We start from the raw sequence: 27,819 nt of genomic DNA, 5'->3' as shown, positions 1-27,819 counted from the left end.
ATGTATTCAGAAGTTGATAACACTTTACTTATTTCCAGGATAATGTGCTATTTCAGTTTACTTTTGAAGTTTGACATGGGAGTGATGTTAATAAAAACCTGAAGGTGTTCCTCTGAAGTAATATGTAATGTAGCTATTATGGAGGTAAATGTATTTGATATTTGATGTGGAAGAAAACCGTTGGTCCCAAGCTAAGATGTATTTAAGTAGGCTTAGCTTAGACTCCATGATTTTTCTGTTTGCAACTTTCTTGACTTTTTTCCTTGGTTTTAATTTTATGAGATATTTATGAAAGGGTGTTCTAAAAAATGGCTAGAGACTTTCACTTCTAAGCTTTGACATAAACTTCCGTATAATATGAACCACTGATAGATGATAAACTTAGATACATCCTTTAATTTTTAAAATTGTGGCAGGAAACCTGATCTCAGAGAAGAAAAAAAAATAATTTGGTCAGCTTTAATCAATTTTGTAAAGGGCATTTGGAACATTTCAATTCCTCTCTCCTCCATTCTTTCTGTATAATACTTTATCCTGAGGTTGGTACTGTTGAGGCAGTTGGTGTAAAGGCATAAGATGACAGCAATACGTGAATTTAGATCCCAGAAATGGGCTTTTTTTTTTTTTTTCACTCTACCACCTGTTCTGGTTGTGTTCCTTCCTGAATTTTTGTAAATCCACGCAAGGACCAGGATGGGCAAGGTAGGTGCTGGTTCAACTCCTACCAGGGCTGAGGTATCCCGCTCCTTTTTCTCACTTTTGTATCTCCTTCCTGAACCAAGTAAGGGCACCAGAGTCACAATCCTGATTTTGGATCCATTTTCCTAGAAATATAGGTACTGTTAAGATCCCTGTGGACCATGTATTACTCATTAAATGCTTCCTAGAGAGACACTTTTTCTGAATACAAGACAGGAGAAAGTCTTTGAGTCAAAAGTGTCTTGTAAACACTTCCGTGTGTGTGTGTGTGTTGTATGTATTAACATACATATGCACATATACATAGGTACATACATAAATACACATATTCACATACACTCATATATAGAGAGGGAAAGAACTATGTACAGACTTTGGAAATAGGTACTACAGTATATTAACAGTGACTATCTCTGAGTTATAGGATTATGACTAAATTTTAATCTTTTTGATAATCTGCATTTTAATTTTTCTAATAAGTATCTTTACTGGTGTAATAAAAAATTATTTTAAAGATCCATGTTGTAATTGACTTATTTCACACTAGTATTTACTTTACTTTTTCCTCAGTAGAGAAAGATTGTTGTGTATCTAGCAAGTCTTCGTACCTGAGTTTCCAAACATTTTTATTCTCTCTGTTTGCAAGAGGACCCATATGCACTGAAGTAACAGCTTTCATTTTATTATTCATGGGCCCAAGTGAAATTGCATCAGTTGGGTATGAGGTAGCTGAGGCCAGTAAAGTAGTGTTCCTTATGCGTTGTTGAGAAGCTATAGCAGAGGTGAAAGGCCTTGTGTCAATGATACCTGAGGAATCTAGGTCTTTAGAGTAGCTGGCCTGACCAGCAAGGACGAAATATCTCAGTCATGCAGCCAAATAGCGATTGTTTACCTAATCATACATCCTGGGGAGGAAGAGCCAGCCTTTTGGGAGGGCCTTGGGTGTTAACAGTTGTTGATGGCAGTCGCACGCTAATAGAACTGAAACACTGTTGAAATGAGGAATTGCAATCCGGATGTCCAGAACTGGCAGCTCTCAACTTCCTTTTCATATTTCTCAAGTCCCACAGCATGAAAAAGTCTTTGTATTTCCAAAGGATGTTCCCAGTCAATCAAAGACTTAAAATTTAGTCATTCAAGAGGACTAGTGTCAGTAAGAGTTGCCCCCCTTTGATTTGAATACGGTGGGACAGCCACTGAAATTCACAAAGCTTTGCATTAGAATGAGGCTTTTTTTCCCTTGGTGTCTTAACCTTTTGGCTAAGATACTAGACTCTGCATTACACCAGCATTTCCCAGACCTTTCAAGAAAAAGGATTAAAAGGGGAAAGGGGATAAAATTTGAGGACTGATTGAGAAAACACATCCTGACAGTAAGCTTTCGTGAAAGGAGTGGTGCTTTCAAATGCATTTGCATCTTATGTTTGTCCTGAGGGCTCTACACGGTTGAAGGGCATACTGCACACATGGATGACATACATGAGCTGATCACTCTGGAGACAGTGCTTGATCCTCACCTCGACTGTCTGCCCTTTGCCATAACTCCTTGTGCCAATGGCATCGTGACTGATGACATGTACTTTAGCAGTTCATTCTGCTCCCACTTCTTCATTTAGAAATGTTGTACTTTTCATTCTGAAAGTGGTTGGATAAAGGGTAGGAAAGTCATCTTGAAGCAGCTGGAAAAATTGAAAGCAAAGAGTTATCTTTGGCTGTAATGGACTAATCACTGTAATGAAAGCGAAGAGTTATCTTTGGCTGTAATGGACTAATCATTGTAATGGTTCTATTCTTTTGTTTGTTTATCACAAAAAAAGTAAATTTATACCTTTAAGAAGGCCTTGGGATAGAAATCTAACTACTCAGTGACAAGGAGCAGATGCTCTGGTCTTCTCGAATAGACTGTCTGATGTGCCAGGGGGTTCCGGGCTCTGCGTTGGTGGCTCCCGGCTACCCCAGGTGAGGCTCAGCGGTGGAGGACATCTTCTCTGTGCTAATGTGCCCCTGAGATGAAATGAGCTGTTTCTTCTTGCCTTGGGGCAAAACCAGAGTATTTTGTTGCATTAACTCTTAGAAATGTGACAAGCGTGTCTTAGTGATTTTCTTTTTAGAGATGTGAAATTTTCTCCCTTGACCGTCATAATGCTGGAGCTCCTTTATCCAAATTAATTTTAGTTTTTAAGGCCATTCAATTTTTTTTAAATCCCTTCATTTTTACCTCTTCAAGAAGGTAGCTCTTTGAAATATTACTAGTACTATCACCACTACTACTCCTACTACTACTCCTACTACTACTACCACCACTCTACTACTCCTAGTAGATTAGTCCTTTTAGTTCTTTTGCCCTTGAGTAGTTTGCCTGTATGTGTTGAAACATGTCGGAGTCAAGAAACCATTGGAATAGACAAGGTGAGAGGTAAAATTGGATAGAACTAGGGACAAATAGAGGAACACAGGACGCGCAGCCTGGCAGCTGACGGGGGCCCTGCCTCACCACGTGGAAAGGCTGCTTTGCCGAAGGAGAGGCAGCAGCTGATTTGGAAGTAGAACCATTCCAAATGGCAACTATTCATAGCAGATTGGATTTTGAGGGAGAGAAAGGGGATGACTCTGGCATGTTGTCAGGATGGTTGGAAGAACACTGAGGCTAATGCTTGCAATTTGTTTTAATGATGCCTTTGTACCACCGAGCAACTGGGAGTTGAATGTGAGATGAGCTCTGGCCTACCATCCCACCTCTTGATCCATTCCTCTCTGTTTTTCGTATTGTATCTGTGAATTAGTATCTTACTTTCAATTGCTTCACTTTTTTCCTAAGGAGTTTAGCTTTGTATTTTCAGTAGGAACGAGACCACAGTCATACCTCGTATGGTACCATCCTGCTTGGGACTCCCCTTTTGCTTAAAGCCATAACTGCATTAGGGATTGCTGTGATTATCATTCATGGTATGAAATCATTTAACTACTTAATAGTGTATTTGAAATAAAGGGACTAGAAATTAAAGAATGAATCATTTATCAAGAAATAACAGGTCACGTTGATTTATTTCTGCACGACTTTAGTAGAAACTTTTTCCTTCAAAATCGGCTTTGTTTCAGTTACCAATTAAGTGGGGTGAACTGTTATTAAAAAGGCCTATGTGTCATTACAGTAGCATTCTTCGAAGAAAATCTTTACAGGAGCAGTTATCGTGGGGCTATCTGCTTTGTACCTGCCAATATGGCAGTAGATCAAGAAGGGTCAGAAAAACGAGGCTTTTAGTATGGAATTAGAGGCAAACAATTTTAAAATTAAACTTGTTGGGTATGTAAATTATTGGAATAGACTTTATTTTATGGTTGGTTGAGCCTAAAGAGTCCATTTTAAATCTTGCTATGTCCTGATAGCGACACCAAAGAATGTAATCTCTGTGAGAGCAGTCCCAAACTGTGGACTCTGCTTCCAAACTGAACAAGCATTTTGCAGTAAATTAGAAAAAAAAATCACAATAACCTTTATAATTGTTGCTTCAAAATGAGAATTTGGAATGGCACCAAATTATTAATCAGTAGAAAGAATAGATTTCAAAAAGGTAATTATACCAAATTTAACACTTCTTGAAATATTATATATTCTGTTAAATAAAGTGTAGTCCTTCTTCCCTGTTCTCAGTGAAGATAATTCAGGTAGCTTGAATCAGGAATCGGAGTACAGATTGGCTTAATAGTTTGGGGCTTACTGACTATAGATGACTTTCGTCCTTTATCTTCTTGGGCAGGAGAGGCAGCCACGTTCATTTTAAGGCCCAGAAGTGAATTATTAGTTGAGTTTAGCCCTTTTCAGAGGCATGTTATGACTCTCCTACATTCTTGGACAGTTAGACTGCAATTCTCTGTTGTTTAAAAAGGTGTTTGAATGTATTTTATTAAGAGGTTCGAATAAACAGCTATTTTTCTTACATTTTTGCTTTCTTTTTCAAGCCTAAGAATAGTTTCCAGCTCTGACGGTTAGCCTTATGCGACTGAAGTGAATTTTTGGATCGGATGAAGTGTTTCGGATGATTTGCACTTGACTGCATAAGTGTAGCCTAGCAAGTTATATAATGTGAAGAGAATTACTTAAGGGTAAAAAAAGGATTGTTTAACTATTAAGCAATGATAGGTTATTCCAGATTGGTTTGAAGGTCTTGTCATTTAGGTGCTGTCCCTTAAAAGCTGAGCTCTTCTGGTCTGGAGATTGAGTTTCTAATAGTAATGATGGTTAAGACTTCCCTGGTGGCACAGTGGTTAAGAATCCACCTGCCATTGCAGGGGACGTGGGTTTGATTTCTGGTTGGAAGATCCCACATGCCGTGGAGCACCTAAACCCGTGCACCACAACTACTGAGCCCATGCGCTGCAACTACTGAAGCTTGCGTGCTCTAGGGCCCAGGTACCGCAACTACTGAAGCCTGTGTGCCTAGAGCCTGTGCTCTGCAGCAGGAGAAGCCACTGAAATGAGAAGCCTGTGCACCACAATGAAGAAATAAACCTTTGAAAAATCATAATAATGATGGTTAATGTTTAATAAGTAGCTGCCCTGCTCCAGGCTTTACGTTAGGGTTTCATATGCATCATCTCATTTAATCCTCCACAAAATTCTAGGAAGTCAGCACTAAAATTACTCTTATTTACAGATGAGGAAACTGAGGTGTATAAGAAACAAAACCAGTATTGAAGCCAGCTAGTTGGACTGCAGAACCCATTGTGTTGTGTTAACCACTGTGTTCTTTGGCATCCCCCAAGGGAAGGAATGCTTCTAAAAGGGACACTGGAAGTGAGGACTGCCACCTGACCATAGCTGGCTCCTTGTCCCACTGAGACGACAGGCAAGAAACGGTGGGTACAGAGTTGACTGGGGTTAGTCCTGTTTGCCAGGGGAAAATGGGGTTGTTACTATCCACTGAGCAGAATCCGGGCCACCCCCCTGTGCCTACTTATACCCTATTGGCATAGGATAAAAGTGAATGATGACTCCACCCTCTATATGGGGAGGGGACCAAGACCCTTCACAGATAAAGGTTTGGGTCAGCAGAAATCAAGGGGTGCCAGGCCCAGCTGGGGCAGGAGGAGAGTCACATACTCGACATGGCTTCAAGACAGGAGCATCTGCCTGTGTTTTGGGCATCTGCTACTCATTCTCTGCTGGACTATCTGAGGACCAAAAAATGCAGCTCACACTTAACCTTTTCCCCATTCTTTATAAAAGAAGTGTGGTGTTTTCTTTTGCTCAGTGAAGTTCTGGTGGTTAAGTTTATTGCTTGGCCCATGGGTTGCTGAGCAGAGAGAAGTAACCACTGGATGGGAATGGCAGGAGAACCAGGAAAGAAATGAAGATTGTTAACGCTGGGCTGGTGTTGGTTTGAAATTTTTAAAATATTTTTTCTTTTTTGATTATTAAAAAACAATGAATTCACAAATACACATGGTTACATGTTAAACAGTACAAAATAGTATATGATGAAAAGTTAAGGTCTTCCTCTGCTCCCATTCAAAAGTCCATACTTCCTTTCTTGATAGGTAAACACTATATTAACAGTTTCTTCCAAAAATTACATAAATATACATACACATATGCATACACACTTATACACACATGTGCATATTTTGGTAACATAAGTGGTATCATACTCTACACATTATTTTGTGCCTAGTGTTTCTCACTGAATAATGTATAGTGGAGATTTTTCCATACTAGTACATACAAGTCTCATTTTATTTTGATGGCTGTATATTAGTCCATAGTAATACCTTCTGTTGGCACAAAGTTTTATGGTTGACCGAGTGTTTGCATATATTATCTTTCTGGGCCTCATGGTAGCCACTAGGGAAGGTATCAAAAGGCCCAGAGGGGTTGCCTTGTTCATCCAGGATGGCATGGGACTCAAATAGAAGTTCAGTGCTCCTGGCACTGTGGCATTCCCTAAAAATGCCTGTATTCCTTCCACTTAGTGCCACGACCACCAGTGGAGGTCAACTCTTGGCAGGAGCCAAAAAAAAATCATCAATCTGGAACCCCAAGAGGCCAGGTGAAAAGGAAATGTGTACTTTAGGAAAGTGAGAAAAGAGAATAATCATAGTTTAGAACTAGAATGGGCCCTAGTGATCAACAGATTCATCCCTTTCCCTGTACAGATGAGGATCTGCGTCCAAGACATCAAAGGCTTGTTCAGACCATACAGCGATGCCATTTTATTTCCTGAGCTAGTTCTGGAGAGGGGAGGGAAAGGAGACTCTAGATTTTCCCAGGCTCTCTCGTTCTCCTCAGCTACAATGGGGTGTGGACTGCATATAGACCTTTGAGAAATGAGAAAACTTTCCAAGCACAGTGAAGTGGCTTGTCTGAGAGAATGCTCCCTCCGGGGCAGTATGACCACGTAGACTTGAGCTGTCTGGACGCCCAGACAGTGTGGATTTTAATACCACTTATGCTTCCCACTCATTCACTTACTGAGCGTCTGATATTCGCACAGCTCTTTGCCAGGCTACAGGGCTCCTGTAGCTTATGGTGAAGTAACATCTCCCACCATGAGGACCATAAAATGCAAGAGATTATTTGTGCTCTTTTGGATTTAAATTTACCATGCAAATAGGTACAATTAAGTACAAAACAATTCTCCTGATGCGTAGGTTTTGTTTCGTTTTATCCAACAACCATCCTGTAAAGGTTCACTGGCAACATAGTGAATGAAAACCAGTATCCATTTATTTCTACTTGTTAGGAGAAATTGGTATTCAAGCTGAGAAAGAAGACTAGTAGTTCTTTCTAAGTTTGACAGATTGTCTTTTGGTTTATTTCCACTTATTTGAAGTGGACTTCAGTTTAAGAAAATGTCTGAACTCATCTGTTAAAACATGCTAGAAGAGACCTCTGACCATGGGATCAGAAGCTCCTGCCTCTTCTTTTATCTTTACCAGGATGTTTGAGAGGAGCTTCACCTGGGGCGTTAATTTTGGAGGCCTCCTGAAGGTGGATGAAACCCCTTATTTAGCAGTTTGATGGTCAAACGCCTACAAGGGAACATTCAGGTGTGGCAGCTTGAAGGACATTGATATTCCACACCACATCGGATCTTAGTAAATAGTCTTTCCATTTTCTCTTTAAAGCACCACAATGACCCAGAGATGGCAGGGTGGGGCGATGCACTTATCGGTGGTTGTAGGCATCCAGGACTTGAAGCACAGCCCTGCTCAGGCTCTGAGTGTTACCCTCTTGCTCTGATCGCTTGTCCAGTTTCCTCTTATTTGCTCTTCAGCTTGGGACAAGAACAGTTTGAAATTGTTTCTACTGTTTTTGGCCACCACTGTTTGGACTTTAAATGAACACAGGAAGGAAAAAAGCTTGAAGAAAAGCTCTGGAAACAATTGAACAGAGCAAAGGAGAGGGGTCTTGAGGTGAGCAGAACACGGACTGGCATGGAACTCATCGCTCCGATTGTCACGCTGGTCCCCTCTTTGTCTGATACTTATCAGTTGTTCCGGGGGAGCAATTTCAGGAAGTCCTTTTCTGGGCTGTGGAACAGCCCTTGCTTATGGGTTGAGCCCTAAGAGGCGTTATGGGAAGCGGTTCATGGTCTCTGGGGTTTGACAATGAGCTGGTGGTTACTGATTTCATTATGTTTTCCTTTATTGCAGCTGTTGGTTTGATCCTGTGCCATGGCCTTAAAACAATTGTGGTTTTGCACATGGTAAGCAAGGCCAGACAAGGAGAGGGATCATGTTGTTGCCCTGGCCAAAATTTTTAGCAGACGGGGGTCTGACGAGGGCAAGTAGATAGAAGATTTCCCCTTTCCTTCATTTAGAAAAATAAACTTTCCAGGACGAGTATCTTTCCTAGAATTCCTTTAAAGTGTTTTTTTCCTTTAAAAATAGACTGAGGTATAAATAATACTTTTATTAAAAAATACTTTCATTAAAAAATAAAATAAAATGTCATTTGTGGGTGGTTGCTGTCACTGATACGGTATACTAGAACTGATTAGCTGTAAAAATATAATTTGGGGATGCATTATGAAGGTATACTGTTTTTATTTGCATGCCATTAACGTACAGATGTGGTTGTGAAATCGTTCAGATCGTGGCACACTGAATGTCCTCACTGGATTTTTAGGAATGTGTTCGCTGAGACAGCCAAATTCTGTTTCATTTTGTTTGGCTTGTCGCATTGGCCGTAAATCAGAGAATATTCGCTTCAATATCTGAGTCAAACTTCGGTTCTAAACATAATACTGCAGTTGTTCTTTCACAGAATGTAAATTTTTTATTTACTTCCTCAATACCTTATTTCTCCTTTCTCTTCTTCTTTATTTTACGCTGGAGCGTGCTGAAAGGTTTTCCAGAAAGATTTTTGTCTAATAAGTGTTATAACCTATGGATGAATGTATTTCATGTGATTAAGCTCTCATAACTTTAACTGTGGAAGTATTAGAAATCACAGGTTTTATTTAATTTCCTTGCTGCCTCTGAAATGCCCTCCCAAAGATATAATACAGTGATTACATTAGGGAATTCTATTTTTATTACAGTGTCAATTGTAACATATGTAGGCATTCTGGTTCAATAGTTCTCGAGTTCTTTCCATTTCACCAACCCTATTGTGTTGTTACTGGGGGAACCAGGACTTGTGAATGACACAGACCTGGATTTCAGTCGTGGCTTCTCCAGCTACCAGCCAAGTGGCCTTCAGTAAGTTACTCAGTCTTTTGAAGTCTCAGCTTCTGCTTCTATAACATGGGAATTGCAGTACCCTACCTCCTCAGTTATGATGTTAAGATGAGATAAAGGGCTGAAGTCACTTAGCACAGTGCCTGGTCCATGGGGAGAACATTCTAACACCATACACAAAAATAAACTCAAAATGGATTTAAGACCTAAATGTAAGACCAGATACTATAAACCTCTTAGAGGAAAATATAGACAACACTCTTTGACATAAAACACAGCAATATCTTTTTTTTTTTTAGCAATATCTTTTTGAATCTACCTCCTAGAGTAATGAATATAAAAACAAAAATAAACAAATGGGACCTAATGAAACTTAAAAGCTTTGTACAGCAAAGGAAACCATAAACAAAACGAAAAGACAACCCACGGAATGGGAGAAAATATTTGCAAATGATGCGACTGACAAGGGATTAATCTCCAAAATATGCAAACAGCTCATGCAGCTCAATATCAAAAAAAGAAACAACCAAATCAAAAAATGGGCAGAAGGTCTACATAGACACTTCTCCAAAGAAGGCATACAGGTGGCCAAAAAATACATGAAAGGATGCTTAACATTGCTAGTTATTAGAGAAATGCAAATCAGAACTACAATGAGGTATCACCTCACACCTGTCAGAATGGCCATCACCAAAAAGTCTACAAACAATAAACACTGGAGAGTGTATGGAGAAAAAGGAACCCTCCTACACTGTTGGTGGGAGTATAAATAAGTTGGTAGAGCCACTATGGAGAATAGTATGGAGGTTCCTTAAAAAACGAAAATTAGAGCTACCATATGATCCTGCAATACCACTCCTGGGCATATATCTGGAGAAAATGATAATTCAAAAAGATGCATGCCTTCCAATGTTAGTTACAGCACTATTTATAATAGCCAAGACATGGAAACAACCTAAATGTCCATCCACAGATGAATGGATAAAGAAGATGTGGTGCATATATATAATGGAATATTACTCAGCCATAAGAAAGAATGAAATAATGCCATTTGCAGCGACATGAATGGGCCGAGAGATGATCATACTAAGTGAAGTAAGTCAGACAGAGAAAGACAAATATCATATGATATCACTTATATGGGGAATTTTAAAAAAATGGTACAAATGAACTTATTTACAAAAGAGAAACAGACTCACAGACTTAGAAAACAAACTTATGGTTACCAAAGGGGAAAATAGAGGGGGGAGAGATAAATTAGGAGGTTGGGATTAACATATACTCACTACTATATATAAAACAGATAATCAACAAGGAACTACTGTATAGCACAGGGAACTCTACTTAGTATTCTGTAATAAACTATATGGGAAAAGAATCTGAAAAAGAATAGATATTTGTATATGTATAACTGGATCACTTTGCTGTACACCAGAAACTAACACAGTATTGTTAATCAACTATACTCCAATATAAAATAAAAGTTAAAAAAAAGAATTTCATTCCTTTTTAAGGTTGAATAAAATTCCATTCTATGTATAGTAATCCCCCCTTACCTGCAGTTTTGCTTTCCTTGGTTTTAGTTACTTGTGGTCAACTGTGGTCTGAAAATATTAAATGGAAGTTTCCAGAAATAAACAATTCCTAAGTTTTAAATTGTATACAATTCTCAGTAACGAGATGAAATCTTTTGTCATCCAGCTTTGTCCTGCTCCGTGATGTGAATCATCCCTTTATCCACTGTATCCCGCTGTTAGTCACTCAGTAGTCATCTGGTGTATCAGATCGACTGTTGAGGTATCGTGGTGCTTGTGTTCAAGTAACTCTTATTGTACCTAATAATGGCACCAAAGTGCGAGAGTAGAGATGCTAACAATTCAGATATTCTCTTACTGTGCCTAATTTATAAATTAAACTTTATCACAGGTATGCATGTGTAGGAAAAGACATGGTATATATATATCTGTACTGTCTGTGGTTCAGGCATCCACTGGGGTTCTTGGAACAAATCCCCTGCAGATGGCGGTGGGACTACTGTATATGCCACATCTTGTTTATCCATTTATCTATCAATGGACATTTGGGTTGTTTCCATCTGTCAGCTATAGTGAATAATACTGCTGTGAACATGGGTGTACAAATATCTGTTTGAGTCTGCTTTCAATTCTTTGGGGCATATACCCAGAAGTAGAATTTCTGAATCATATGATCTCCAACTTCATTTGGACTTGCCTCCCAAGCTTCAGTATTGCATTTACAATAACTTGCTGGGTAGTTGGTTCTTGGTGTGCTCCTGGACCTCAAATGCAACATGTTTAAAGTTGTTCTGTACCTCTTTTTCCCACTGGCCTCCCAAATCAGATCTTCCTTGTAGTTAATGATTAGAACAGTCTTCGAGACACCTGGCACAAACCACCGGAATCTTTGGTTTCTTCCTCCTCTTCTGTAGCCCTAAGAATTTGGCAAAGCTGTTTCAAACTTCTTCACATCTTCTCTCTGCCTCATCTACTGTACTACTCAGAGATGATTAGTGCATATTTCGGTATGAGTTTTTCCTTGACATAACTTTGAATACTTTAGGATTCTTCATTTTTTTAATGAAAATTATACACTCCCATTTTCATTAAAAAACCCTTTTGAACTCTCATTTCTACAACAGATTCCCTGCCAGTCTTCTTTTTCCTTTTGCCAGCAGGGCCCCACGGCATCGCCGTTTGGACTGGTTCTTCAGTGCTAACCAACAACTCCCATCACACTTCTTTCCTTTGGTCACAGTCGATGAATGTATGGGCACTGCTAAGATCAAGCAGCCCTCATGAGTCAGGGTTGGAGTAGCTGGAGATAATGCAGGAAGTCAATATTTTCCTTGGAGTGTAAGGGAGGACTGGACTTCTGTTTCTTTGTACAGTCATGTCCAGGAGAGTTGGACCATTCATTTCATCCCTGTCATGTAAGTCAAATGTTATTGCCAAAAGAATTCAATATTGGTTTGGCCTTGCACAGTATTTTTCTTTCAGATAGTTAAATAGAAGACAGTAACATTGGTCTTATTAATTCCTCACTTTTTACTTTCTCATGCATGAGCTTTCTAAGAAGCAGAACACTCAGTGGTCAACCAGTTGCAGAGAATCTTCCCATTGTTGCCTCTGGAAAGTAGATACAGTTCCTGAGTGAAGGTCTTGTCCTTTGGGGAAGTTGAGCCTTCCGTATATGAATAAGAGTTCAGTCTCTGGAGTAAGGGAGCCCTTGCTTCAAATCCCATCTCTGCCACTTGCTTGCTGTGTGGTTTTGAGCAGGCTTTCTAACTTTTATCATAGGCTTACATCTGTAAAATGGAGATAAATATAATCCCTGCCTCATAGAGTTGCTGGGGAATTAAATGAAATAATCCGTGTATGACGCAGCGCCTGGCATATCACGGTCAGTACCCAGATGAGTCAGTTTTCTTAGAAGCAAGAATGTTTGGTCATACGATCTCATGCACAAGTGTGAAATGAACAAGCTGAGGAGGGGCTGTAGCTGGAAGCCCCCACTCAGGTTGGGATGGTTGCTTGTTTATATTGCAGTGCTTTGAAAATTCATGAGCAAACCCCTATTTTCCCAACGCTAAGGCTCAAAACTATGTTTTGACATGTTTTCTGTACCTTAACACCTCAAGAAAAGAATAATTTTTCGCTGATAAAACAAAAAGTTAGAGGTTTCCTCCTGGCCAAATATGTATACGATCCTGTGATTCCATATCAGATTTGAAACTGTATGTAACACTCTATAAATGCATATTGATTCTTAGAAGGAGAAAGAAATGCTGATTTTGACATCTTATCTGGCACCTTAAACAATTTGTGTACTTGGATACTTCAAATTCTAATTTCAATGAGCCTTTAATGAAAAGGTAACCAAGCTTTATAGATGCTAACTAAATTTATGGATTAATCAGGTATAAAAGAATGGGACGTTGAAAATGAAATACTATTTTGTTGAAACCATACAATGAGACTTTCAGATAAGATTAGCTAAAATTGACCCTCTTTTTTTTTTTTTTTTGGATTTGTGGTTGCTTAAACACTGGAGAGTTAATTTATCTTTAATTTGAGAATTCATTTTCATTTCCATGCCTTAAAAATATGAACAGTTAGCTAACTACTCATATTTTCATAAAAAATGCTAAGTGCTTATTCCTTACCATGCTTGGCTTTTTGCCTGACCTCATCAGTCTTCTCGATTTTAATTCATTTTCCCCCCAGAGAACTGTGTATATTTTTACTTAGCTCATTCATAAAAAATCATAAAATAAGAGTTGATGTCATATAATTTGAAGTTTTTCTGGTTATGACTTAAATCTGTGTGTGTGCTTCCTTCAAACTTTGAAATGTGTCAGTGACAGAAATAGTTGGAAAGCACAGTTCAAGTACAACTTCTGAATCCACAAGTCAGAAAGTAGTAAAAAAGGAAGAAAACAAAAAACCACACTACGTACCTATCACAGAACTGTTATTGAAGCAAGTTAATGTTCAGATTTGTGTAATATTATTGAAGCAAATATTTTAAATATCTTTATTAAGACGAGCAGTACACATTGTATTTTAGCTTCAGTTACGGAAGGGTCCACGTAGTTTATATGTAGGAAACCCTTCAATTAAATGTGCCTCCTTTCCTGCTAATACTTTGATACTGTTAATAATTCATTTATAAGACTTTAAATTTTTTATGGGAAGTAATAAAAGGGACCCATTATTTTCACAGCTAAATCTGTTTCTTGGTGATGGCAGTGAGAGGGGGGAGATGAGAGGAAGAAATTGTTAATCACCTTGTAGAACTGAACTTCAGAAAAGTCATAAAGTAGAAGTTCCAAAAAAGTTAAAACACTCCTAAAAGAAATCACTATTAGTAAAAGGAACCGTATTATCATGCATACATAACCAAAATGTTAGAGGGGAAAAAAAATACAATTCACGAAAACATTTCTATAAAGAACAAGCTTTGAAATAATGAGAACGTGTTGATTTTTATTTGGGGGCAGTCATAAAATACACTCATCTTAGAACACCAGCAAGGCATCAGAATAGAAATAGTGGTGGAGATAATTCATGGGTAATCCAAGCTCTTACTTCTCACTTCCTGACCTGTCACATCTGTGAAGACCTGCTCCTTAATGCTAATGTCTGGCCCCATCCAGTGTTGAAGAGCAGACTTGCCTCTCCCTCTGCTGCTTTTGTCCCGTAGGACCAAGTCTTGATTTTGTGAACCTGAGTTTGGGGTTCCTGGGATGTAGTGACCATTGCTTTGTTGGGGGTCACCATCTTCCTTTATACAACTCCAGTCTGCCCCCTCAGGAGACCTGTGCTCCACAGAGGGGGTTCGGGGGCGAGGGAGGGGCAACACAGAGCTTAGGGATTCCATTTTGTTCCGATAACAAATATTTGTTGAGCTCCACTGTGTGCCAGGATAATGTGCTGGGCACAGGATACCTGGTGACAAATGAGACAGAGATAGTCCATTCCTTGTCAAACCCAAAGTGACCTGGGGGTTGAAACAGCGATTAAAGGGCAATGTAGTAGGTGTTATGACAGGACAAAAGACAGGCATCACTGGAGGGGCAGAAAGGATTTCCCAGAGGAATTGCTATCTCAACTGATAACACCTGAAATAGGAGAGTAGGAGAAGTGTGTTCCCACAAGAAAGAAGGGCCTGTGCAAAGTCCCCAGGGTGATAAGGAGCACAGAGTGAACAGAAAGACACAGCTAGGGCTTGGATGTGACTTAGAGGGTGGTGAGAGAAGGCTGGGAGAGGAGGTAAGGGCTGGTCAGGGACAGCTTGCTGAGCTGTCTTGAGGCGTTTAGATTTTATCCTGAGAGCTTTGAGGAACATCAGACTATTAAAGTGGGTTAGTGACATGATGGTGTGTGATTTTATAAAAATCCCTCTGGCAGGGGTGGGATAGGGTGAGAGGGAGGGAGACACAAGAGGGAAGAGATATAAGGACATATGTATATGTATAACTGGTTCACTTTGTTATAAAGCAGAAACTAACACACCATTGTAAAGCAATTATACTCCAATAAAGATGAAAAAAATGAACATTTTACAGCAGAGACATAAAAAAAAAAATCCCTCTGGCAACGTGGTGGGGCATGATTGGCAGGGGAAGGCTGCAGGCCGTGGCTGTCGTGATAACCTGGGTGGGAAATTCTTGGGACTATGGTAGTGACGGCAGGCCCAGGACAAAGCTGATATGGCTTTGAAAAAGAACTTTAAAATAATTGATTTGGTAGATGTTTATACTATGTGTGTGTGGGGTGTGAGTGAGGGAGAGGATAGAGTCTAGAGCAACATGCATGTTTCAGGCGTCATGGTGTGTTGGTGAATAGGAACAGGTAGGTGAGGAGAGAAGATGGCCAGTTATGTTTGGGACACATACATCTCAAAGAGTCTGTGAGATAGTCGAGTCTAAATGAACTGGGGGCAGGTATGGGAAGCTTGGTAAAGAGATTTGGTCTGAGGTGACTGCCAGAAAGCACTGAGGGAAAAGGGTGACAAAAGTAAAGATACACACTATTAAATTCCTCTCAGGTTACTGCTTGTTTTATGTTATTGTTTTCAGCTTTACTGAGGTATAAGTGACAAATAAAATTGTAAGATATTTAAAGTGTACATTGTGATGATATATGTATACATTGTGACAGGATTTCTCCCCTTTGAATTAGTTAACACATCCATCACCTCATATATTTACTTTTTTCTCTGTTTTTTGTTTTTTTTTTTCCTTTGGGTGAGAACATTTAAGTTTTACCCTCTGAGCAAATTTCAGTTAAACAATACAGCACTACCAACTATTGTCACCATGTTATACGTTAGCTCCTCAGACCTTATTCATCTTACAGCTAAAAGTTTGTTCCCTTTTACCAGCTTCTCCCCATTTCCCTCACCCCAGCCTCTGGCAATCATTTTTCTATTCTGTTTCTATGAGTTTGACTTTTTTTTTCAGATTCCACATATAAGTGATACAATGCAGTATTTATCTTTCTCTGTCTGCCTTATTTCATTTAACTGATGCCCTCCAGGCTCATCCACCTTGTTGAAAATGACAGGATTTCTTTATTTTTTAAGGATGAACAATATTCCATTATATATATTCTGCATTTTCTTTATCTGTTTATCTGTCAACAGACACGTAGGTTGTTGTTTCCATCGTTGGTTAGTGTGAACAGCGCTGCTATGAACATGGAGGTACAGATATCTCTTCAAGATAACAATTTCATTTCCTTTGCATACATATCCACAAGTGGCACGTCAGGATTGTATGGTGGTTCTATTTTTAATTTCTTGCGGAGCCTCCATACTGTTTTCCACAGCGGCTGCGCCAGTTTACATTCCCGCCAACAGTGCACGAGGGTTCCCTTTTCTCCACATCCTCCCCTGCTTGTTTTAATTTGGTCTGTTGTTATATTTCTTTTGAATCTCTGAATATGGGCCATTGCTCTTTTTTTTTTTTTTTTGCTGTACGCGGGCCTCTCACCGTTGTGGCCTCTCCCGTTGCGGAGCACAGGCTCCGGACGCGCAGGCTTAGCGGCCACGGCTCGCGGGCCCAGCCGCTCCGCGGCATGTGGGATCTTCCCGGACCGGGGCACGAACCCGTGTCCCCTGCATCGGCAGGCGGACTCTCAACCACTGCGCCACCAGGGAAGCCCTTATTTATTTATTTATTTTATTTTTGGTAACTAACAAATATAGACTTTCTGTGTGATGGTAATAATGCAAAAATAGCTGAAAGAGGGAAAATAAGAAGAAAGGGGGAAATGAAAAGTCAAGGAAAAGAATCCCAGAGAGGCCTGGGGAAGAGCTCTGTGTGAGGGCCCTGGAGCCGGGGGTGAGTCTGGTAATTCCTGCTTACAGGCAATTCCTAGTAATTCCTCTCCCGACCCTTCACGTTTCCTGCTTACGGTTCGCTTGCCTCATCCCTTCTCCCACCCCCGCTTCCTATTATTCAAACCCTACATTAGCTCAAAGACTTTAATTTTTGGTGGGCAAAAAAAAAAAATAGTGATTATTTCTCCAAACCTTCACTTGCAGCTCACATCTTGGATTTGGCCTCTTGCACTTCATTCTGTGCAAGAGGAACTTTGGGGATGATCTGGTCACAGGTACACAGAGTTCCTCAGTGTCTTCAGTAAAGACACTGTATGTTTCATTAAGATTGTTGGTGCGAGTTTTTTTTTTAAATGAACTCTAATTCAATAAGATTTTCTCTTCCATTATTTTTACAAGACCAAATAATAACATTTAAAAAGAAATTTCTTCTTGAAGAAACTTAAATCAGTTGCTTTAAGAACACATCTTTACAAAATTATACTCATTAGGCAACAAAAAACTTTCGTGTTTTCCTTTCTTCTGATGCAAGTTGAAGACTTAGAAATAAATAGTTGTTAATGGTGTTTGGTTAAGAAGAATTTGTTTTAATTGTTTATATGAAACAAGTACTTGTTAACTTTTTCTTGTTGCCAATCTGTCAATTCTAAATGTTCACGTACATTAGGCAGGAGAAAGCCCAGCTTTGTCACAAAAGGTTTGCATTATGAACTTGGTTCTTTTGTGCGTCTATTTTCATTCTTGTTAAGGGATGAATTCGATTGTACAAATCCCGCATATTTTATGTGTTAAACATGTTAGTTCAGGAATTTCACTTGATTTTATAAAGATACATATCTACGATGGCTGACCAATCCAAACATAAGATTTAACCATTGACTTCGGACCCAATTCAGTTCTCCCATCTTCTGGCTTGCAGAACTTCTGGCTTTTGGGAAAGAAAGTGAATCAAAGTAATTTTTGGTTCAAATTATTATTAACTGTTTTCTTCTGATATAAACTTATATTTTAAGATTTAAAATAAGTCAACATGTACTACATAAACATCACAGAAGACCAAACACTAAGAGTTTCTTTGAGGTGTCAGAAGAATGCACCTTTTGCCTAGAGTTTATATCTGCCCAGGTAAATTTTATTTCTGATTCTATTATTTCCTCAATTTGCCCCTGTTAATAGGGAAGATTCTAAAAGTAATAATTATGCCTGGGTATTCGAGGCAGTGTGTGGTTTCTTCCTGAAGTTACAAGGTTTTAACTGTTTGTTGATTCCTCTTATGCAATAGAAGAATGCAGATGTTAATTTAATCTGAGCCTGTTTATACAGTGACTTTTATAATGTATATCTAAAGATAGAGAATCGAGTTTTATGAGACCAACATTTCTTATCAAGTCCCCACTCCACCCTATTCTAATTGGGCTGACCCTTAAGTTGAATAGAGAACAAAGAGGTCTGTAGTTAAAACATTTCACTGCATGTTGAGTCTTGCCCTTATTAAATGAGAAAATGGAGACTTAAACAGAGAATCTGAATTAGAAGGTCTCATATACACTCACTCTTTTTTGTGAATGGAAAGCATATTTTAAAATAGTACATATTATCTTTTTAGTCTAAAATCAGGATGTTTTCCCAAGAGGTGCAAGTATTTAGACTCATATAAATGGGCTGCTTTATAAAAACATGCCAATAATACTTTTTAATTTGTGAAGTTTAATATTCTGTACATTATCAACCAGACTTCTTTTGAGGGATAAAGAAATGGAGGTGACTTCTAAATCTTAGAGCAGAAACTGCATGTGGGCAATTGGATACCTGTCCCCAGAGCTCAGAGAAGAGGGTTGGGCTGGGAGTTTAAGTCTGTGCGTCATCTGTATTTAGTGGTGATGAAAGCCGTAGGCGTGAGATAGATGTTCTGGTGGGAGAATTCAGAGTCACAGAAGAGGAAAGGGCCTGGCATTGAGCCCTGTGCAGCTCTGGATTATTGTGGCATGTAGGGAGGCAAATCTGCAAACCCTGGGAAGCTCCAGCTTGAGGGGTAGAAGGAGCGCTGGGAGCATTTTGTGTTACAGAAGCCGAGGGAAAAGCATGTTTCAAGAGGAAGGAAGGAACTGTCAGATGCTTCTGATGGGTCAAGTGTGATGTGGGCTGAAAGTGTCTATTGAATTCAGCAACAGAAGTCATTGGCGGTTTCTGGGAAGCTGTTATTGTGGAGCAACAAAGGTGGAAAGCAGATTGACGTGGGTTGAGCCAGGCAGGAGAAAAGGAGGAAAAAGACCTCCAGTGCAGACATCTGTCAGGTGTTGAGCTGAGAAGGAGGGACAGGATATAAGATAGAAGTTCGAGAGTGCTGTGGATAAAGGGAGACCTTTTTTGTGGGTCAGACTTGCATGACATGGTAAAAGCCAATAAGGTGAAGTAAACCTATGTGAATTACAGGACATCATTAGAGAAACAGTCTTGGGAATTATTGGAGAACCAGAAGAGAAAGAGAGGGAGAAAAGGATAGAAAGCTTATTTAAATAAATAATGGATGAGAACGTTCCCAAAACAGGGGAGAGATTTGGACATCCAAGTTCATGAAGCTCATAGGTCCCCCCCAAATTTCACAATATTATATGCTAATTTATCTTAATAAACCTTGAAAAAAAAAGCCAATTAGAAGGAAGCGTTGGAGTGAGAGAGATTCAATAAACAAGAGAGAAAAGAAAGAGGATTTAGAATAAAATAACAGCAACAACAACTAATATTCATTCGGTGTTTGCCCTACCCACGGCACTGTGCTAAGCCCGTGACATGTAGTCTCACATTTAGTTCTCAGAATAATGTTATGCAGCGGTGCCGGAGGAAAGTGTGGCCTAAGGATGTTAACCAACTTGCTCAGTGTCTTCCAGCTAGTGAGTGGTGAACTGACTTACTACCTTAAGGATCGACCTTGGTCACCACCACAGCCCACCACCCCCCAACTGGAATTTAGGTGTTCTGTGCTGCGTTTGAAGACCTACTTAAAGATTCTTTAAATTATATTTTAAGAAAGGCCACTTTGAAACCCTCTGTCTGAAAGTTCTAACAGCTCTATTTGGACAACAATTTTGGTGGGTGGCCTGGGTCCAAAAAAAAAGAAAAAAGGCCTTATCTACTGAGAAAGCTTAACCTTGAGAATATATATATAAAACATCATGCCCCCAAATATAGGCTGTGTGAACTGAAGGGGATTTGCCCAAAGAACTCGCAAAGCAACTTGGGGAGGCAGAAATTAATTGTAGGAGAGGTTTTTTTTTTTTAACATTACAAGAAGGACACAAAAAAGGATGATGGGTTGAGGCAGCAACATAGAAAGGCCAAGGAAGAGATGTGAAAACATCCCACAGACAGCTTCCCTGTAGATTCCGACTGACTAAATTTCCTGAAATAATACTAATTCTGTCCTCTTGCTTTCGATAGGACATAATGACTACATGTGTCCGGCTACCAACCAGTGCACGATTGATAAAAACAGGAGGAAGAGCTGTCAGGCCTGCCGGCTACGCAAGTGCTACGAAGTGGGCATGATGAAAGGGGGTAGGTACCTTGGACCCAGGGCGCCCACCATGAGGTCCTTGTCCCCCACCCACTGCTGGCCATTTCCATTCTAGTCACCACGGGAGTGGAGTGGTTTCTCTTCTAATTAATTTTTTTCCTATTCTCACTTTTCTTCACAACAAAACTATTTTTTATAACACATTTTATTAAAAAAGAAGAAATCCGAACACACCATTTTGTGTTTCATATTTTCAATGTAAATACTTATATTTAAAATCAAAAGTGTGTGGGAGGTGGTGGTGGAAGGAAAAGAAGACTGCTCAGCGAATTATTCTAGAAATATTTTTCAGTTACTGTTTATATTTCCTAATGCTAGAAAACGGTATCTGGGAAGAAACTTTCCTTACACTGAGACTTGTACATGTGAAAGCTAAAGAGCTAGTTTGTCATCTTTCAATCCCTTCACATCCCTTAGGGAATTTGAATTTCAATCAAAAGGCAGCTTTCTCCTTTAGAAGTTGAGTTAACTAGCAGCTCCCATAATCTCAGCGTCCAGTATGGAGCTGGGAACGATGCAGTGATTTCTGAGCGCTAGCGTCACGAGGTGGTCGGGATCTGTGTCCGTGTATTTGTGCTGTGGGTGTGTGTATGTGTGGTTTTCTGTCTCCTCATGTATCCAGCCTTCCAGTTTTCTTATACAGGAATCCAGCGTCTGGTTCTGGGAATATTAGGTGCTCCATAAATGTGGTTGCCTGATCTCCTTGTATTCTTTGGAATCTAGTTTTGAAGAACACTTCTAGTCTTGAAGAGCCTTCAAGATACTGGGAGAGAAGAAGAGGAAATGTGTAATTGAAATAAAGGAATGGATGCATCCAGTGTTTTAGGATGATAGAAAGGAGAGAGACAGACCTATGATGGTGCTGCCTGCTGATCAGAATGGGAAAAAATCTTTCTGGAGAGGAGGCTTGAGATTAGTTAAGGAGAACAAAGTGGCCATGAAAAAGAGTAGTGATTGTGTAAATACAGGGAAGCTAACCTTTAACTCATTAACACTTGGACAAAGGGGGAGGCAGAGGAAAAACCAACAATCATGCCTGATTATTAGGGTGCTTATAGGCAAAGATTCCTTTGTTAATGGCCATAAATAAATCTACCTGGTTGAGATTTTGAATACAGCATTTGGAATAAATTATCTTGATGAACAGATGAAATGTTGAATTTACACATTGTGTGAGCTGTGACTATATGTCTTGAGTGTCTGAAAAAGCAGCTTTGATTCAAAGGGTAATTAATTCCAAGAATTTAACAGCCACATTCAGAAAATGACACTTTGAGTCATAAATGGATTAAATATTTAAGGAATTCATTTTTCTTTGTACTGTTGGAGAATTAGTCAGGCTTAATTAAATTCACAAAAAGCTTCTTAAGGTAACTTGATAAGTGACAGGAATAAAACAGCTACATGCAAAAAGTTTACTTTGAAAGAGTAGAGTCCAAGTTTAATATTCTTCTTTGGCAATTGTAGATAGATTAAGCCCAGACTCTTAAATTCTCTCTAAAAGCTGAAATGATCAACTTGTAAATTGGTCCAAAACATTTTTTTTTCCTTTGAGGGTACCCATACATTGACCCCACTTCATAGAAACAATTCTGTTTTTCTTAATTAACATCCAGATACAATCTGGATGCATAAATATAAATTATGCATACACATTTTTATCTAACAAAAAATTTAACATGCAAAGACATAATAAAAATCTTCCCACTGCTTTCAAATAGGACTTTAGATAATTACTGCACATAGTCAATCTATGTGTGCATGCATGTACTTGTATATTTATGAGTGCAAAATATATATCTATACTAGTTTGCTGCTGTGTTATTCTGCTCAGCCTGCCATAGCAAAGTCTACAAACTGGGTGACTTAAACAGCAGAAATTGATTTCTCACAGCTCTGGAGGCTGGAAGTCCAAGATCAAGGTGTCGGCAGGGTTGGTTTCACCCTAGACCTTTCTGCTTGGCTGGAAGGTGGTCCTCTTCTCACTGTGCCCTCACGTGGCCTTTTCTCTGTGTGTGTGCATCCGTCGTGTTTTTTTCTCTTCTTTTAAGGACCCCAGTCATATTGGATTAGGACCCCACCCTTAGGACCTCATTTAATCTTTATTACATCTTTAAAGACCCTATATCCAAATTTAGTACTATTCTGAGGTACTGGGGTTAGAGCTTCAATGTGATTTGTCGAGGAGACACAATTCAGTCCATAACAATTTCCCATAGAGATTCCTTAGCAGTTGTTAGTATCCGTTACGTAAAATGAAAACATGTGTCTTTCTGGCAGTTTATACGTGTGTATAAGTTTTATGACAAGCTTTAAAATTGTAAAACTATAGGCTGTGAGAACATCTCATTTTAATTATATGTATAGTGTTTGCCATAATGCAATATAATTTATTTTTCTTCCACAGTATGGGATACCACACATAACCTCATGACACCTTGTATAACAATTCCCCAGATCCCACCCAATAAAGACCTAACTTACAGCTGGAAGTACAGTTATAGCCAACTATAAAATTTGAAATTACTTGTAAAGAACAGCTGTGACTAGATAAATCTTTACAACATTTTCCTACTGGTTTCATAAGAATCCAGTGTCTGAACCAATTCAGGCTAGAGACCAATTCGAATACTGAATCTCTCCATGTGAAATAAAATGTTTCATTTCAGATAAAAGAGAGAGAACCACAAACTTACCTCCTACTTTTTTTTTTTTTTTTTATGGTACGCGGGCCTCTCACTGTTGTGGCCTCTCCCGTTGCGGAGCACAGTCTCCGGATGCGCAGGCTCAGCGGCCATGGCTCACGGGCCCAGCCGCTCCGCAGCACGTGGGATCTTCCCAGACCGGGGCACGAACCCATGTCCCCTGCATCAGCAGGCAGACTCTCAACCACTGCGCCACCAAGGAAGCCCCCTCCTACTTTTATAGCAAGGTAGAATGCATTTATTAAAGTACCCTAAAGATCCAAAACAGTGCATGATTTATCTACAGGAAGAAATTTAATCTCTTATGATGCCTGCTGTACCCTGAAAATCCCAACCTCATTATTAGATTTGGTCCTGAGCCACGATGGTTCAGTAAGATGCAGGATTTAAGACATGCTTTAGGGGATGCACTTTCCCATCTTCGTGCTGCTGGTCTCTGTCTAGCTTACATTTTCCTTTTCATCTGTCTCCCTCCCCTTCAACCTTAAGTGGCAGATTAAATGTCTCTTCTTCAGGGAGGTCTTCCTTTTGCCCCACACTAGGTTAGCTTCCTGTGGTCTCCCTTTCATAGGAAACAACTCTTCCCTGAGCCGTCCTCACTATTATTGTTAGTTGTTCAACATCTGTCCATGAACTCCACGATGGTGGAGACTGTCCTGCCTACTGATCTAGCACTAAGCAAGTCACAAAGTTCAAGATATTTTTTTCCCATGAAATAATGACTTAATTCATTTAAATAGTTATTTGTTCAGGGCTGCTTAAGGGTGAGCTATTATGAAGAGTACAAACATGGATAATCACCTAGTCCCTTCCATCAGAATCCTCATTGTACAAAGGGGACATTTGCACCTGAAGTGGCAAATAAAAATCTGGAAGAGAAGTTAAGACCTGGATGGAAGATGAAGATGAGAATGGAAGACCAGCGGCCAGTGGAAGTTCAGAGCTTTGGCCAGCCACTGCTGGGTTTAGTCCAACCCAGAGTGTTATTCAGACCATGTGACTTCCAAGGTGTATATTATTAACCAAGAACTTGGCATTCTAGCTTGGTTTGATGGAAAGGGGAAAACCTCAGAGATGGAATTCTTGGACCAAATACTGGCTTCCCCTCAGATTTGCTGAGCAATCCTGTTACAGTCATTTTTATGAGTTTCATTATCCTCAGATGTAAAATAAAAATAAATAATTTATATTTAACAAGTTTCTTGTAAAGGTCACAATTCATAACATGTGAAGTACTTTATAAAGTACAACACAAGTGTTAGTGATTACAGGCAGACCTCAGAGATATCGCAGGTTTGGTTCCAGACCATTGCAATGAAGCAAATATAAAGTGAGTCACACAAATTCTTTTGGCTTCCCAGTGCATATAAAAGTTAATGTTTACGCTATACTGTAGTCTACTAAGTGTGTAATAGCATTATGTCTAAAAAAATGTATGTACCTAGTTAAGAAATACTTCATTGCTAAAAAATGCTAGCCATCATCCGAGCCCTCAGCAAGTCATAAAAGTAACATCAAAGCCCACTGATCACAGATCACTGTAACAAATATAATATGAATGAAAAAGTTTGAAATATTGTGAGAATTACCAAAAAGGAACACAAAGACAGAAAATGAGCAAATGCTGTTGGAAAAATGGCACCAATAAACTTGCTTTATGCAGTGTTGCCACAAATTTTCAGTTTGTGAAGAACGCAATATCTTCAAAGTACAATAAGATGGGCTTCCCTGGTGGCGCAGTGGTTGAGAGTCTCCCTGCCGATGCAGGGGACACGGGTTCGTGCCCCGGTCCGGGAAGATCCCACATGCCGTGGAGCGGCTGGGCCCGTGAGCCATGGCCGCTGAGCCTGTGTGTCCGGAGCCTGTGCTGCGCAACGGGAGAGGCCACAACAGTGAGAGGCCCGCGTACAGCAAAAAAAATAAAATAAAATAAAAATTAAAAGTACAATAAGTTGAGGTATGCCTGTAGATCTCCTATCCTAAAAATAATTCCTATCTTACCTAAATACTCAGCACAGATTTTTCTTGCAAGGAAAAGAATGGCAATTTTATCACTAGTACTAAGTATAAATATCTAATTCCTTTGTGGGGAGTAAAACCCTGGCTCAGACACATCTGCTTTTTCTTTTTTTCTTTTTGGTGTCATATGCTAGATATAGCTTCATGATGAATGAGATTTGTTGTTTATCATTTTATGATGCCAGGGATTTATACAAACTTGGTAAAATTCCTCCCGATAAACTCGGAAGTGTGTTGGTGGCAAGGTTTTCATTTTTCAGACAAGGAAATTGTCACCAGAAATTAATTGATGTGCAGGACTCATGCACTGCCCATCCTGGTTGTGCTTCCTTGTAATACATTAAGAAGAAATTTGAGATAAAGTAATAATTGTCACTAGTCTTTATTTTGGTGACAACATTGCAATTTAATTTTGAGAAATATTCCAAAACAATAAATAAATTTAACAAATTAATGTTACAATTTTAAAGTGAGAAAATAATAAAAATAATAATATAGATGGGGAAATGTATGCTGTGGGTTCAGAATAACTGAGATGCCCAATGAAGAGCTGGAAAATAAAATATTTCCTTTTGCCTAAGTTTAATATTTATAGTCATGTGTTACTATAATTTGTTTCATTGATGGGATGAGCTTCCAGACCAGAAAATTAGGTTTCCTTTGATCCTACATTGGCTCTTTTCTTTTTGCCAGAAGTAACTGTTTATTAATGTTAATGACAGGAGAACCAAATCAATGAATTAAGAATGTAAATGTGGGGCTTCCCTGGTGGCGCAGTGGTTGAGAGTCCGCCTGCCGATGCAGGGGACGCGGGTGCGTGCCCCAGTCCAGGAGGATCCCACATGCCGCGGAGCGGCTGGGCCCGTGAGCCATGGCCGCTGAGCCTGCGCGTCCGGAGCCTGTGCTCCGCAACGGGAGAGGCCACAACAGTGAGAGGCCCGCGTACTGCAAAAAAAAAAAAAAAAAAAAAAAAAAAAAGAATGTAAATGTGAACTTCTTTCTTGGGATAGTCCAACAATCCTTGTGAGACTTGTAGCTGCATGTGAATCCAAGCTTTTTCAGAAGGCAGGGTTGGGAAATCACGTTATTTTCTCTGTCTCTTTTGTTTTCTGTCTTTTCTCGCTCCTTTTTGGTATCATCTAATCCCATGACTTTAAATACCATTTATATGCTGATGACTGCCCAGTTTATACCTTTAGCCCAAAGTTTCTCCCAAGTCCATGACTTCTGTATACAACTTCTCAGGTGTCTTCCTCACTTGAGTGTCTAAGAAACATCTCAAACTCAATTTGTTCAAACCTGAATTTCTGCTTCACCCTCAAACATGCTTTATCTGCAATCCTTCCCATCCTAGCTAATAACTTCATCTTTTGAATTGCTCAGGCTAAAACAAATGGAGTTAACCTTGACACTTCTCTTTCTCCCATACCTCATGTTCAGGAAATTCTGGTGGCTCTATCTTCAAATATTTTTGGAATCTGACCACTTCTCACCAGCTGTATTGTTGACACTCTGGCGTGGAACACCGTCATCTTTCTCCCAGCTTATTGCTAAAGCCCTACCTGCTTTTTTCCTTGCTTCCCTACCATCTATTCTCCCTAAAGATACATTAAAAATGGAAATCAAATCATATCACTTCTCAAAACATCGCACGGCTTCCCCGTTCACCCAGCTGATGTCATTACAGTGGCCAGAAGACCATATCTCCTCCCCATTCTTACTTCTTTCACCTCTTTTCTTATTCCGCTCTCTCCCGCTTACCCTAAACCACGTGGGCGTTCTTAACGTGTCAGGCGCACTTATGTCTTGGACCAATTACTCTAGCTTTTCCCTCTCCCTGGAATGCCATTCCCCCAGATATTTGGGCACCTAACTCCGTCACCTCCCTCAGATTCTTCGCTCCATTATCAATTTATCAATGAGGCTTATCCTGATTGTTGCATTTAATAGCGCAGCCCACACATCCCGCATTTTCACCTTCTAATACACCATAGAATTAATTATTAGATGATTTATTGCTTGATGTCTGTCTCCCTTACTAGAGCATAAGCTCCAGATGAGTGCTTACAAACAAACAAAACATGCTTGTATGTTTTGTTCACTGATGTATTTCAAGTGCGTAGATCAGTGCCTGCATCTAATAGACAGTCGAGAACTAGTTGTAGCATGCACGAATTAATAGAATGAATGAGCACAACTGAAAGGACACTGTAAGTGTTGAGCTATGAATAGATTGAGCGTCAAGAGTACTGTTTTTCTAATGAAGGGAGAATA

The 27,819-nt window shown here is 39.5% G+C and overlaps 1 protein-coding gene across 2 annotated transcripts in view; it reads left to right on the top strand.

Moving 5' to 3' along the window:
* Nucleotides 1–27,819, top strand: part of LOC132530542 (estrogen receptor) — a 107,343-nt gene that overhangs the window by 44,090 nt on the left and 35,434 nt on the right. For both annotated transcript variants that reach the window (XM_060167744.1, XM_060167745.1), the window contains one exon: nt 20,686–20,802. In XM_060167744.1, the coding sequence (XP_060023727.1) occupies nt 20,686–20,802 (117 nt within the window). The remainder of the gene's footprint in view (nt 1–20,685; nt 20,803–27,819) is intronic.

The sequence above is a fragment of the Lagenorhynchus albirostris genome, chromosome 12, assembly GCF_949774975.1.
Source record: "Lagenorhynchus albirostris chromosome 12, mLagAlb1.1, whole genome shotgun sequence".
In the NCBI taxonomy this organism is placed as follows: domain Eukaryota; kingdom Metazoa; phylum Chordata; class Mammalia; order Artiodactyla; family Delphinidae; genus Lagenorhynchus; species Lagenorhynchus albirostris.
The sequence above is the reverse complement of the archived record's forward strand: the minus strand, read 5'-3'. Positions and strand labels throughout refer to the sequence as shown.